The sequence below is a fragment of the Alligator sinensis genome, unplaced genomic scaffold (genome assembly GCF_000455745.1).
Source record: "Alligator sinensis unplaced genomic scaffold, ASM45574v1 scaffold787_1, whole genome shotgun sequence".
In the NCBI taxonomy this organism is placed as follows: domain Eukaryota; kingdom Metazoa; phylum Chordata; order Crocodylia; family Alligatoridae; genus Alligator; species Alligator sinensis.
The window spans coordinates 3158534-3174037 of NW_005841911.1; the positions used below are offsets into that span (position 1 = coordinate 3158534).

The window sequence follows — 15504 nt, forward strand, 5'->3', positions numbered from 1 at the left end:
GGAAATCCTGAGCAGCTGAACTTTTACTCCTTTTGCAGTCAGTTCTCCAAAGAACATAGTCGTTTTGAAAGCACTGCTATTTTTCATGTATATTCACTGTTTTGTCAACTCCCACTACATCCGCTAAAGTCAAAGATAGTATCTGGCCTTTAGTTGCTACACTCTTTTACAGTTTGCTTTACTGAACATTGTTTTCTTTATTCCAGCTTGTTTGTCTGGGTACTATGGCATTAACTGTGCCCAGCGTTGCAATTGTGCTTTGGGTACCCCTTGTCATCATGTGACTGGAGAGTGTGGCTGCCCTCAAGGATTTACTGGCTATGGCTGTGAAAAAAGTAAGTTGTCATAAAAGCATTCGACTAATTGCCCTTTAAAAATTCTACAGGGGGATGAATCATTTGTTAAATAACTAAATAGGTGTAGGACAGCAAGACCTGTGCAGTAATAAAGGTGGCTTAGAACTTGAGAGCAGCATGTGGATACACAGCTTTCCAGCTGGCAGAGGAAGAAGACAGGGATTAAATTCATCACAGCTGGCATGGGTAGGAGCCAGCTTCAGCTCTGTTTGCTGTGCCCAGTAGGCAATTCTGTCCTGTGAGAGGGGAGAGAGTAGGGTCACCTCTGCCCTCCACTAGGTTCTGCTGGTGGGAGAACAGATTCCATTCTTGCCTGCCAGAGTTCTGCTGGGTTGCAATTATCTTTATTATCCTAATTAATAGCCATCACTGAATGTGGCAAAACCCCCAGCCATTCTGTAGTTGCCCTGGAAAGCAATCTATGTTTCCACTTTGATCCCACCCAGCTCTATAATTCCTATTTTGTGCTTTACTGCAGAATTTCCAAAATCTTTGCTTTGAGTATAATTTTTAACATTAACATTTCAGTTAATATGTATGTCCTTAATTGATCTTAAAAGCTTTAAATGCTTTATTTGATGCTTCCCACATAGAGCATGATCCCCAGTCAGGGTTGCCTGATGTTAAAAGGAACAGAAATAATGATAAATAGCTATAATAAGCACCATTGCAGTATATTTTGTTGCACCAATTTACCTCACCTGAGGATCAGGTCTAAATATTGCTGTGAGGGTGCTGAGGTACAGAAATGAACACCCGTATAAAAATTGAGATGTAGTCAGATAGAAACATGTAGGCAGCATGGCTGACAAATGACAAAATGCACTGCGTACAAATGTTTGCGCTAAAGCAGTCTTGCAAGTTTAAACCATTTGCACAAGGTACAATGTCTTTATCCATACATGTGGTCCCCTGTGAATTGTACTATTATTTTAGTCAATTTTGCCTGACATCTCCCTATGATTTTCTTTAGTGACAAGAAAATTGTTGCTGGCCCTTGACAGTTGGGTACAAATTGACTGAACAAAACAAAACCAAACAGTGAAGTAATCCCCAAGTAAATTTAATAAAACTCAAGTCCCAGAGGGCAACATACTTCTGTAGGCAGGGATCTTATTAAATAAATTTTAGCCTTCTCTTTGTGTGAATGCTATAGTTACCAAGACAAATTTAATTCATTGGTTTACATTTCCTCGTCTCTAAGCTTGTTCACCAGGCACATATGGTAAGAACTGTAACCGTGTGTGTCAGTGCTCTGCAGAAAATGAGGAGTGTCACCCAGTCACTGGCAAATGCACCTGCCTACCAGGTTACTATGGAATTCACTGTGACCTCAGTAAGTATAATTCAGGCTTCGTATTTTTTTTCTTGTGTTTCTTTTTAAAGAAAAAGTTTGCATAATCAATTAGGAATGATTGATTCTTGGGGTTTTTTTGGGGGGGTGAGGGGTTCCATATCTTCAGTCTTGAATGAGACTCTTCCAGTAATAAAGTTTTTTCTTTCTAAGCAAGGCTAGTTGAATTGGCACTTTTTTGTAGGAATGAGGATTCTTTCCTAGAGACAAATGTTTTACATTTTTCCAGTCATTTTTGCTTAAGGCCCCTCTGTGGGAAGTAATATGAGCATGGTTTTGCACATACACATCTCCTCTGCAGCTACATATGGATATGGTATAACTCTCTTCCCTCAAAATACCAAAGCCAAAATGCTTCCCGAAAGCTCTGAGTGCTAATGTAAGGACAAATGGTTATTATAAAACAACAGAGTGCAATTGGCAATAAATCTAAAGGGATTCATAAAGTCAGTTAAATTGCATGGTCTTGTTAGGAACAATCAAATTAAACAAATTGTTATTTTAGATTGAAAACTAGTGACTAGCATGAAGGACCAAATGCCAATTGGCTGCATATTCCATCATAAAAAATATTCCCAGATCCACATACCTCACACTGATATTTTAGGAGATCAATAAAGTTGTTTGTGGTGGAATGTGGCAACTGAGGAAAAACACATACTAAAGCGACCAAAAGGAGACAGCCAGTTACTGTTGTATTTACAGCTTTAATTTAGGGGGGTTTTATGTTGTGGTCTGTAATATCCCTCTAAAGAATGAAACATTTTCTCCTTTCAAGCTCAGTCGTTCTTTCCTTGGCAAACATTAATTGATCTTCCTCCATGTTTTCTAAGAAATCAGCTGAGCTCTACCTGTGGCCCTTCTAGACAATGATTTTGAGACTGAAACCAACAGCAATGAATCTGGCTCTAACCAAGAGTTAAAAATGGTGCTTAGAATGGTGCTTACTAGAATGGAAGTAGATAAGAGGTTCACCCATTTCACAGGATTTCATCCATATCATCATCATGCTAACAGAAGTTATATTTAAAAAAGGATAGGGTCTGATTCTGCTCCTATTTACATCAGCTTTATACCAGTACAATATTACTGGCTTCTGATTTACATTAATATACACAAAATCAGAATCAAGCCCTTGACATTTTAATTATAATCAATGTTGAAGTTATGAACACTCGAGGGCTTAAGTCCTTGACAGTGCCATTTTAAATATATTGAGTCAAGGTTGATGTGAAGCCCTGACTACTAGTGTCTTGGCTGTTTTGGGAGTAGTCAATATGTATGTGTACAAGTGGCCAGACTTTGACAATTTCATTGAAACTTCCCTAAATAAAATGGAATAAGCAGCTCAAAATTTAGCCTTAGAATTTGAAAATTAAGGCAGTTAGACTTGCTATGATTTAGCAGAAATATTTACAGAGTGAAATGTGGGCCCCATTGAAATCAAGTGGGATTTTGGTCTTGACTAGAGGAATGATTTAAACCAGAGTAAATGAAGCCTATTCATTCTTGATGAGACCTATTCGTTCTTCAGAAGGGCTGGAGCTGCACAGTATCTTCTACTTCTCTATGAATCAATTGTATTTTGTTTAAGTTTTATGTCTAGTAAAACAAAGGGCCAGCCTTGATCTCTAGGATAGGAATTTAAAGAGAGAGAATGCTCCCTCACATCTACTTTCTTCTTTTGTTTTATACTTTTTGCTCAATAATTTTGACCAGTCAGTGGCACAGTGTTGGAATGTAGCCAGATTGCTTTAAAATTAGGATAACTTTTGTTGTAGGAACAGCCCTTGCAAGTATTCTAGGATCAGTTTCTGATCTCATATCATCTTAACACTGGGATTGTTTCAATGTCTTTATTGGCTTTATTTATTTATATTCTGCATGCACACTGATGTAACTAAGATGAGAATTGGACCTAATCTATCCCACACTAAAGAAGCTTTCACTGTATTATGGAAAACTGGACTTAGTATCGGGAGCCACTCCCAATGAAAGTCAAGCTGGCTTTAGTCCAGTCAGTGTGTGGTTGGATGCTGCTGGAAGCAGTTTCTGGCAGCAACTGCTTTCATATAGTACTGTGCAAAAAGATTCAGGAAAATATCCTTAAAAGGTGTAGCTGGCTGAGAAGTTAATGCTCCAGGAGCCAAGAGCAACTGGGCTTTCATGTTCTCAAGTTTTGGAGTGAGGGTGAAGAAATGAAATAGTCTCTTGGCAGGATATGGAGGAAGCAGACAAGTATAGTAATAAGAATCCCATCAGTTGTCCATAACTCAGTGGACAAGCAAGTTTGCCTGCATGTGGTCAAATTAGGGAGAGAAGAAAGAAAGAAAAAAGTGGCTGTAATAGATGCAAAAACACTCAGCTCTCTAAACTGTTTACAGATGTAATTGAGCCTGGTGAAGTTTGAGCAAGAAAGACGTCCCCAACCCATTGTCTACTGATTGACTTTCCAGTTCTAGGTAATGAGGCACTGCATTAGTGTATTCTTTGACAATGCAACTAGCAGTATTGATAAGGACACCCATAGTATATGCTGTTGGTATGGAAGGATTTAGGAACAGTTGCTCAAGACAAAATGCTCCCTAGTTAGAAGGAAGAGATCAGGAAATGACTGAAATCTGGCTGCTGTTCTTGCAGTTCTCAGAAAAACATAACTCAGATACACAGGAAACTGTTAAATTAGAAAATGTCTTTATTAGATAACTAGTGGTTAGAGGCTAAACCTCTTTATGGATGCATAGCCTACTTAAATGGCAAGATAGTGTGTAAATTGCTGTAGCTGTCTGGCTATAAGCTGTCTTGGAAAGTAGTAACAGATGAGCAAGTCTTGCTGATAATTATGTTGAATGTCGCAGCAGATGCGTTTGCTCTGCTTGTGTTGCTCCCTGTTGAACTGAAATGAAAAAAAAAAGTTAAAAGGGATAAGTACATTGGGAGAGGAAGAATTGCATGAATTATGGCAACCTCTGCTACTTATGAGAGAAACCCTATCTGCCTGAGCTGAAAAACAATTCTGAAACCTCTGCCAGGGATTAGAACAACACAGTTGGGGGTGTGAAACAGTAAAAAAAAAAAAAAAAAAAAAGGAAAAAGTCAAAGAATGACCAAAAGGAAGGGGGAGGGGACGTAAGAAGAAAATCACTGAAGATGCAAAATGAAATCATTAGACAAGGGTGTGTCCTTAACGTTGTTTCTTGGTGGCTATTAAATGAACACTACAACAAACCAAGAATGCTAGGAACTGACATATTTCTGTGCATATAAAATAGCAACTTTTACTCTATAAAATTTGCAGCACAGGATGGATCTCTTTTAGCATATTTAAGTAGGAAGTGGCCAACATAATGTGCAGATGTTCTATTCTGATAGACTGATAGCAATGTATTCAGCAAAAAGAACCTGGAGCGGGGCAAGGCATCTATATGCTGTAAAAACAGATGTTTCTGTGGACAAGTGAATCTGATATCCTGACTTAGGCAGAGACCAGTGCCCAGTTTTGTTTTAAAAGATAACCTGATTGCATTCACTGTTCTCAGATGATAGAATGAACAGCTAAGGGAAGCAGCAATTTCTGCTCCATTCACATAGATCATGGTTTTATACCCATGAAAGGCATGTGCATTATTAATACCAAATCTCCTTAAAGACAGATTTGCAGAGATCTGTTAGTAGGACGCAGCCAAACATTTACTTAGCCAGGGATTTCCAAAAGGCCAAAGGCTTCCTGTTTTTTGGTGGAGAAAAGTAAAAATGTCATTTTCAGGAGCAAGGAGGCAGCCTTTAGCAGTGTGAATTGTGTTTATAAAGGGCTGTAGTGCTGCCCTTAACACAGCAGGTCTAAAATGGTATTCACACTCCTGACAAGCTACAGCTTTCCCTTCCACCTTTCTGTTGCTTTCGACACAGGGCACAGGAGAAAGGCAGGCACATTCTGGCCCTTTAGAAATCAATATTAACAAGGCCAGGTTAAGCTACAAGTACTGGAAGCCAGTGCCTTACTCCTGGAGCAGTATGTTTATTGCAGACACTCACTTTTCACTTAATACTATGGTTAAAGGAGTAACCTGAGTGGAGAGTAACTGGGACAACCTGAAACAGTAGCTCAGAGTGGTGAATTTCCCCAAGCATCTCAATGGTTTTAAATCCAAGACTCTGCGCTCTGAGGATTTTGCCAGCCTCCCACTGCAGAGGACTCAGAGTATGATGCAGTCCAGTCCTCCCACCTTTGCACTACCCTCTTGATTCTTAGGAAAGTAGGGCGTTACTGCTATCCTTCTCTCTGGATGTAGTCCCAAGCCATTGCTCCTGCCTCTCTTTGGAGATGGCTTCCTGCTACTGTCACTCCAAGTAAAAGAAGTCAAGGCCAAAATGGGGCCCCATGTCCTCATGTTCGTAGGGACCTTAGTTTGACCTTGAACATTAGGAGTATTAATTTAGTTCTCTACTGGTGCAATAAGCATTAGATTCTTGATTCTCACATTAGTTTTATGTGGGTGTAACTTTACTAGAATTTCGGATTGACACCTGGTATAAATGAGATCTCAAGTCCTAGAACTGTTGTCCTGAAGTGGGGTATAAGAGCAAGGTAGGTGTTTGTCCTTGGCCACTGGTGTTAAAAATGGACCTGTGGACATAAATAAAACCACAGAAGGAAATAATAAATCCCCATTCCACAACTTGTTTAAAATATGATATAAATGTTCCCTATTATCCAAAAAGCCTATTTTTACAAAGTCAGAATAATAATCCATGGATAGCTCACCCACACTTAAAGATGGCCCCAGTATTACATCCAAACCCAGTCTTAACTGGGGTTACTAGTACTATAGGGTAATGTTTCTTTTTATCAAGATGAATTACAAGTTTTGTGCTTAGTTTTGAGTCTACTGAAATATTCCATTTGATATTCTCTTTGCATATTTGCAAAACTTTCCATTTACAGACCAGGGATTACCTCAGATAGTGCAGTGAAAAACCCAATTCAGAAAAAAAAACCCATAGGTTAGAAAGGAATTTCACTTTCTGCTGCTTAAACTTAAAAAAATACAATTAAAGGATTGATGGTTTATGAGCAGCTAAAATGATAGGGAATGAAGATGAAAAACCACATTTGGAACTTATTGGTCAAACTAGCAATATGTCCTAACTGCATTTTCCTATTTTAAAACAGGGTGTCCAAAAGGAACCTATGGCCCATATTGCCAGAAAGCATGTAAATGTCTCAATGGAGGCCTTTGTGATCCTATGACAGGAACCTGTGACTGTCCTCCTGGCTTTATTGGAGCCGACTGTAGTAAAAGTAAGCCAGTGTTCATTGAGATAATGTAATGTATCATGTGCTGCTTATATAAAAATTAGTTATATGTGAGACTACTTAGGATAACAGCTCATCAGTGTAGAAGCAAGCAGGTCCCAACCAGCCTTTGACTGAAGAGCAAATCAAGGACACATATACACGAGCAGCAAGGCTGCTCTGACGCACTGTAATTACAGCGTGTTGGAGCAGACTCAACTCAATTAATTAAGTCTGCTGGAGCGTGGTAATTATCACGCTCCAGCATCTTGTGTATCAGCATCAGTGGAGCCATGGGGGTGCTTTAAAGCTCATTCGATTAACTTTAGTTAAAGTGCCCCCACTGCCATTTTTCAGCACGGGGACTCTGATACATGAGATGCTCCAGGCACTTTAATTAGAGCGGCTCTCAGAGCCGCTCTAATTAAAGCCCCCCTGCCTCACCCACAGCATGCATATAAATGCCCCATAATTCCATATTTCTGGAAGTTCTCTTGCAAAATGTTCTCTCGTCCTTCTCTGTGGGTACATCTACACATCGCTGTGCTTCAGTACTTCCTTTTGGAAGTACTAAAACACAGCTCAGTCGGGGTGGTTCTGTGCCATGTGCGTGGCACACAGGTAGATTTCACTGCTACATTGCCATAGCAGCACACTATACCCGGGGAGCACGTCGCTATGGTGATGTAGCTGGTGATCACGTGTAGACATAGGTGATTGCTACGTTGCTGTAGCACGCCATACAGCAACATATGTCACCATGGGACGATGTGTAGATGCGCCCTATGTCTGTGAAACAAGGCCACCATTACTAGGGCTGTAGCCTGTGGACCTGAATTGCTTCTCGAGCCAGATCAATGTGAAAGAGGTACTCGGGCTCTTCTTTTCTGCCCAAACTCTCCTAACTTTCTTTTTCAGTATCGTTCCCCATACTTCTGTTCTGCTCAGTCCCAGCATGGCAGGTTTTATCTTTGGGGTTGAAGAAGGAATTGAAGAACTCCCATCCAGTTGAGGAGTTTGCTGAGGTATCCACAGCACTAAGTAAAGCACTAAAACAAGCACTTGGTGTACTGCCTGCTGATGAAATTGGGACATTGACAACCTGGGTGCAACCCTTAAAGTGCAAATGTATAGTGCTTTACCCTCAAAAAATTGTTTCAGTTATATCTCTTCTATTACTTTATGCAGTTCAATTCAGGTTCTTCAGAAATACATGTGGTAATCTAAATTTTTTCTCTTTGGCAAAGGTATCATCAGTGTTCAGGAAATGAACACTGATGATAAAGAGGCAAGGATTTTTAGAGTGATATCCTTTATTTGAACAGTTGCATGGTTGGGATAAAGTTGGTCCAGCTTTCAGATGCAAAGCATTGTTCCTCAGCTCTGAGGAGGGAGGCAAAAATTGTTCCTAATAATCGCTGGGCGCCTGTACAAGTGTGGAGATGCTGCTCCAATGTGCTGTAATTACAGCACATTGGAGCAGACTCGATTAATCAAGTCTGCTGGAGCATGCTAATCAGCACGTTCCAGCAGCCTCTGCATCTCATGTATTCAGCGTCCCCACACTTCAAAATGGCAGAGACACTTTAACTAAAACTTGTTATCACCCCTGTTGCTATTTTGAAGTGCAGAACAATGGATGCACAAGATACTGCAGGCACTTTAGAGTGGCTCTCAGAGCTGCTCTAATTAAAGCACCCCCACCCCTGGAGCACACGTAAAGATGGCCACTGTGGTTGCTTCCCTCCTCAAACCCATGAAAAAATGTCTTACATTAGAGAGCTGGCCTAACTTTATCACAGCCATGCAACTGGTCCAATAAAAGATATCACCCTAAAAATCCTTGCCTCATACAATTCCTGAACCATCATTTCAACACGACCAGCGAATGTCAGACACTAACTGAAAAAGACAAGGATGCTACTCCAGGGGCACATCTACATGTTGCCGTACGGCAACATTGCTACAGCACGCGGTTAGATTTTGCTACTACTTGGCTGTAGCTGTGTGCTCCCCCATTTTAGCGTGCCACTACAGCAAAGTAGTTGCCCAACACATGTAGACTCACGTGATTGCTATGTTGCCATAGCACACCATACAGCAATGAAGGGCAAGATGTAGATGTGCCCTAGATGTGGAAATAGCAAGCATCCATGTTTTCACACTGGATGTTTGATAAGACTTTCCAACAGTCAAGTAAAATTAGGAAGGAAAAAGCAAGCAGCCCTGTGGATTTTTTTTAAGGAATTTATTTGGATTCAAAACAATGCAAGAATTTTGCCTGATTTAAACAAAAAAAAAAAAAAAAGGGGTGTGTGAGAAATATGGTTCTGGACATTTAATGAGAAAAGTCTATGTTTTCTCTAGGTTGTCCTGAAAACCGTCATGGCAAGGACTGTAGTCTGTGGTGTTCATGTGGTAAAGGACAGTGTGACCCAGTGACTGGCAAGTGCTACTGTCCACCCGGCTATATTGGACCTGATTGTCAGCAAGGTAACAGAATGAGAACCACGGTCATCTTGTCGGTGTCGGCATTTATAAACACCCACAAAAAGAAACTGCGACACCAAGCATTTAAATAAATAATTGTTTTTTACAGTTGCTAGGACTTTGTCCTATGCAGTAATCGCTGTGCTCTCTAATTTGTCTGGAGCAAAAATGTGTCTTTTGGTATAGCCCTCAGTAAACTGATGGGTTGATAAACCAGCCAGAGGATGTGAAATCATGCTCCAAACAAGTGCATGGCTCCACGTCCTTAGTTTAGGCCTTTTCTTTATTAAAACAGAAACATTCAGGATGACCCAAAACAACCCAAAGTCTCATCATGCTTTAGTGTTCTTGGTAGACTGAGTGTGCGGGGATTCACAGTTCCTACAGCCCTCCCCAGCCAAAGCTTCCCTCTGGCAGCACCTGCTTGCTGCAAGTGTCTACCTGCCTTACCTTCTCGGTGGTATACATGATGGTGACTTCCCTCCTCTGCTCTTCTGTGGATGCGAAAGGGAACGTTATGCAGAATTTCATATAGATTTCCTACAGGACTCAGGCAATAATGACAACTTCTAGTTCTAAAAGGCCCGAGAGCCATAATATTGCCTGAGAGCAATGTTGGAGTATTGTTGTTAATAATTTCATATATATGTTATGGTAATGCCTAAGGACTAAAAAAGAAGGTGGCACTGTGGCATTATTATGCTCAAAAAAATTCTTTGCTCCAAAAAATTTACAAGAGGTGGAGGAAAGGGGCACAAGGAGAGCAAAGAGACACAAGGAGATGCAAGGAGAGAAAGGAATATACGAGGGAAAGAAGAATCGTGTTAGGTCTGAGGGGAGGCAGGACGGCATAAGTTAAATGGAAATGAAAGTGAAAGAAGCAGGACAAGGGAAGAAAAATGAGGGGACAAGGCAAGCAAGAAGTGGGTGAGAGAGGAAGGTATGAAGGGAAGCTCAGGTGAAGAGACTATGGCCACAACCCAGCATATATTTCTAGTGGTAGAGCAGCAGGTGGCTGGTCCACTCTCCCACCTCGCCCACTAGCCCCTGCCAGTAGGGGAGGGGAGCAGCAGGGAAAAGCCCTCAGCCCATTCCCTAAACTGTGGTCTGGGGAGAGGCAGGGATCACTGCCCCACTGCAGACAAGACCTGACCAGGAGGAGAGTGTACAAGCATTCAGTCTTTCAAGACAGTTTTTCTCATAAAGAAGATATTCTAGGTTTCAACCTGAGACATCTTTATCCCAGAGGAGGCATGTTTCCCCTGGGAGAAACTGAATGACTGTTTGTATGCTGGTAGTTTTTACCAGTAGAGCAGTGATTCTCCTGGTAGAAAAGTAACACCTGGATGTGGCCTTTGCAGAAGGCAAGGAAAAGGCCTGGCATGAAGTGCTAACTGGCACAAGACAGAAGGGTGTACAAATGAGACCAGGCCCAGTACAGTGTTACTTCAGTGCAATATTATATGCTGAAGAGACATTTTCAAGTTCACATCTTCCCCATTTTGATGTGATCTGTTTTGTGATGCTGATTGTTTTAAAAACCTTTGTTAATTTACTGTAGTGTGTCCCCAGGGAAGATATGGTCCTAACTGCCAACGAATGTGTATCTGTAAGAATGGTGGTATCTGTAGCCATGTGGATGGGTCTTGCACCTGTGGTCTTGGCTGGACAGGAAGTCATTGTGAGAGAGGTAATTCTTTTTCTCTTTGTTTTGACAAAAGTAATTAGCATTAGTCTCAGCTTTTATTACATACTGTCACTGTCGTTATATGTATTAATGTTCTTGAAAGTAAAAGTTTGTGTTAAATTACCCAAAAGACTGTAGTATCCTGGGTTTTTTTAAACCTAACAAACGAATTTATGGAAAACTCTTAATCCAGGTTGGACTAGCAAGAATGAGATGACTCTAGTAGATTCACTGGGAGGTTTGGATAATAAGGACTGATTACAGTCTTCAAAAGTGAAATAGCAACATTACATTTTTCATGGTTGGTACACAATAGCAGAAATATTGGGCCAGATGCTCAACTGGCATAAATCAACCTAGTTTCCTGATTTTGAGAGCCAGGCTGCTTCACACCAGTAAGGATCTGAGTGTGCTTCTGTATTTTTCTAAAGAGAACTTCTCATGCACCTGTCTCCAGTGATTAGGTAATATGACAATGAAAGCTAAGGCAGAAAATATGTCTTTTTTTTGTTCTGTCCCTTCCACCCACAAACCTCAAATTTGGGTAATCATGCTGATTTCAGTATATACATAATAATATACTAATAGTGGCAGCTAGACATGGAAGCAGTCAGCAATATGTATTTATTGTGATCTGCTCCAGATTTAAGATGTCATAGCAATGGAGCAGCTACAGTGCTGCAGAAATAAGTAAGTTGATTGTACTGACACAAGTTCACATTTGCATGGCTTGGCTTTGAACAGGTTGAGGTAAATTTAGTTCATTAATAGGAGGACTCTGGCCTGTATGTGTAAATGCATCTTGTTTTGGCTGAAACTGAGTTCCTTCTATTTCCATTAGACATTTCATGGGAATTACCAGCATTCATAGGCATTACAAAACAAATTACAAAAAAATAGTTGGCTTTTATATATTATAGATATCTGTAAGAAAATATTAGTGTAAGTGCAAAAAGAAATCTAAAAAGGTGCTATTTTCCTAAGACCATGAAGGTTTCTCTTGCATATGAACAGACAACTAAGCAAATGTGACTTGTGGAAAGGAAGTGGCTTTTGAGGGCTGCACAAGGTCCACAGAATTAAAACTATTTTTCACAGAACTTTGGTAAATTGTTCCCAATTGTAAAGAAATGTCATGAACTCAGAAAGCAGATAGGTTTCATTGAGGAGAGGAAATTCACAACCAATATTTATCTCAGCTCTGCAAAATGTTTTGTGACTTGTGGTCGTTTCTTTCAATGTCTTTTCAGTATGGAGTCAGGATAAATAAGAGGTGGGTGTTTTTTGTTCTTTCATTTAACAGAATGCCCTCCAGGTAGATATGGCTCTGACTGCCACTTACGCTGCTCATGTCAGAACAATGGTACTTGTGACAGGTTTACCGGCTGCTGCCTATGTCCAGAAGGTTACTATGGGCATGCTTGTGAGCACAGTAAGTAGACAGCTATCCAGCTTTGCACCCAGCTTTGCAAAACTCCAGCTTTGCATTAGGGCCGTGTAGCTGGACCCTAATGCCAGAGTCTGAGTAGCCTATTTTCCAGCAATCACATAAGTCTTCAGAATAGTCACTTGCATGTCTCCTAGGTTCATTCAGAAATTCTCTCTTTGGAGCCCCGATTCAGTTTAGGGATGTATGTAACTCTGTACACATAAGCAGTCTCTCTGCAGTAAACAGGATTGCTTATGAGTTTAAAACAAATACACCTGCTGAAATACCTTGTGGAACAACAACAGCCCATAACTGTTATTACTACTGGGGACTTCTGGTGAACTACAGGCTACAGGAGGGTATTATACATTTTCTATGTAGACTTTGTTCCCAAAATCAAAATAACATCTTGACATTTTTACTTTCCAGGCTGCCCTTCTGGATTTTTTGGTCTAAACTGTCTTCATTCTTGTGACTGTAAAAATGGAGCCAGTTGCAATATAGTGACTGGACAATGCATATGTCCTGCAGGTTATCAAGGGATCCAGTGTGAAAAAGGTATGTGTGAATTTTTTATTTTAAAAAATGAATGTCAGTACACACAGATTTGGACTGCTTGGGTATTTTGGGTTCTTGATTCTGTGTTTTACAAAGAATATTTAAAAATGGATATTTTAGGATCCTATTTTAAGCATTTTATTGTTAATTATTGTACAAAGAGCATCCAAATGAATATCTTCATCCACTACCTGAACATATTTATCATGCTCTAACATTCCTCTTGTTTAAAAGGATGTTCCCAAAGAAAAACAATGACATCTTTTATCAAGACTTTTCCATGATGTTTTATACCACCCTGACACTATGTTCTTACCAGTGGCAAATACCTTCTGCCTTAGAGAAAGGGGCAACAATGATTTGCAGTAGAGAGGTATCAAAAATTCTGATTGCAGGGGAAAAAAACATATAAGTCAGAGCTTGGATGCTACCCTGAAACCCCAAAAGCTTTTGATTATTTGCTCATTATATATCTGGATGTTCTCATTTCCATAACTTCTAAACTTGTCATTAGGAATACTGTTAAGTCAATGATATATTGTGGCAGTGAGTTCCATATGTTAATTGTCTTAAATACATTTATATTACCAGCTTTAAATAAGCTGATTATAATAAATAAATGTATATTATCAAATAAGATTATCAGTGCCGTATGAAAATGCTATTATGTCTCATTAAAATTGGTTTGCATTGCATAATAATCTTCTGATAACTGCATCTTAACAATGAAATGCCTAATTACTGCAGTCCTTAGGCATATTACATAGGTGTATGATAGGTTCAATTAGATTAAACCCACATAAAGAGAGGCTGTAAATGCTACGTCTCTTGATTCATTTCAGAACTCACAAACTGTCCTATGAGATGCACACAAAAGATTCAGACAAGACAACATTTTTTGCAAGTACAAAGCATCTAACTAGTTTATTTTTTGTTAGGCTGTAAACCGGGCTGGTTTGGCGACAGATGTCAGTATCAGTGTGAGTGTGGAGGAGTAGCTCTATGTGACCCAGTGACTGGAAAGTGCCTTTGCCCACCTGGCAGGACTGGAGACAGATGTGGCAGTGGTAAGATCATTAAATGTCTCTAAGGGTTGGTGTATACATAGTTTTTGTACCTCTGTCTAGGTTTACAAATTCTTACAGTTAAATCAGTGCCATTCTTGAGGGTTAGCACTGTGGAAGAATTCCATCCCAGTTTCTTCCCACTCACTACTATTAGGTATTTTCCTTGCCGTTATTTTCTCACCTGTCTGTCAATTTGGCTGTCCTGGGTTATTGCAGATGTGAGGAACTTCAGGTAGAGGATGAGAACTCCCCCTATCTATTGTGTGAACCCTGACCTCATGGCATGGGGGCAGGGACTTGAGCCCATGTCACTCTCTTAGGTGACCAGTGATGTTTTTTAAATTTATGGGTCCGCATCAAACAACACCTGGCCTTGTTTGGGTCTCAAAGGTGATGTCAAAAGGCCCATATAAGCTAAAACTCCTCATGACAGTGGGGATGCATAGGGGATGCATGGGGTTGCACATGCACCCCATGAGAGTGCTGGTGACCCCCTGTCAGCCAGCGTTCTTGGGCAGGGGGGCAGGCAAGAGTGCTGGTGCCCCACCCCGAGAGCACTGGCCAGGGAGTGCTCCAGGAGAAGCAGTCCCCCCACAGTGGCCAATCCCGCTGACCCAGAAGTGCCAGTGGCACACCTGGATGTGCCAGTGGCGTGCCACTGCCAGTTGCAGGTTGGCAAGATTGGCCATGGGGGGGCTCTTTCCCCCCTCCCCCCTCCCAGTCTGCCAGTTGCTGACTGTCCTGTCAGGGGGGCAAGTGCACCTCCTGACTCAGGAGGCACCAGTCACCCATGCCTCCGGAGATGGGGCAGCAGCCATGTTAAGTCACATACAGCTACTGGAACATCTGCAACTCTTTGTCTCTCTCTCAGGATACTGAAGTGAGTAAACTACCTGGAACTTATCTAGATATATGGCTTACTGTAATGTAGAAGCGTGTCAACCAGCTACTAAGCTGACACTGTTTGCTCTGGGTTATTCTTTGATACTTCTTTATCCTGTAGCCTTCACCAAGCCTACCCTTTAACCAACAAAACTGTCCACTATAACAAGCATGGTGGACTTGCTGGAACAGGGATTGGGCATGCCTTTTCTAGTTCCTATGCTTGGCTGACTCAGGGAGGCTACTTTCTGTGCTTCAGGCTTAAGGAAGCACCCCAAGTTCTTGCAGTGGCTCCAGCACCCTCCAGGTCTATTAGGCCTGTGTACCCCAGGGGGCACGTGGCCCAGAAACAGTCCAGACCCCTGGGTGGTGGCAGCGGTTACCC

General features: G+C 41.0%; 1 protein-coding gene across 10 annotated transcripts in view; it reads left to right on the forward strand.

Moving 5' to 3' along the window:
• Positions 1 to 15504, forward strand: part of LOC102371371 (multiple epidermal growth factor-like domains protein 6) — a 316432-nt gene that overhangs the window by 291558 nt on the left and 9370 nt on the right. For 9 of the 10 annotated variants that reach the window (XM_014517486.2, XM_025198034.1, XM_025198038.1 and 6 more), the window contains 8 exons: positions 207 to 335; positions 1561 to 1692; positions 6884 to 7012; positions 9374 to 9499; positions 11058 to 11186; positions 12487 to 12615; positions 13042 to 13170; positions 14109 to 14237. In XM_014517486.2, the coding sequence (XP_014372972.2) occupies positions 207 to 335; positions 1561 to 1692; positions 6884 to 7012; positions 9374 to 9499; positions 11058 to 11186; positions 12487 to 12615; positions 13042 to 13170; positions 14109 to 14237 (1032 nt within the window). Of the gene's footprint in view, positions 1 to 206; positions 336 to 1560; positions 1693 to 4094; positions 4173 to 6883; positions 7013 to 9373; positions 9500 to 11057; positions 11187 to 12486; positions 12616 to 13041; positions 13171 to 14108; positions 14238 to 15504 lie in introns of those variants that run through there. The other variant, XR_003092868.1, reaches the window with a different exon arrangement.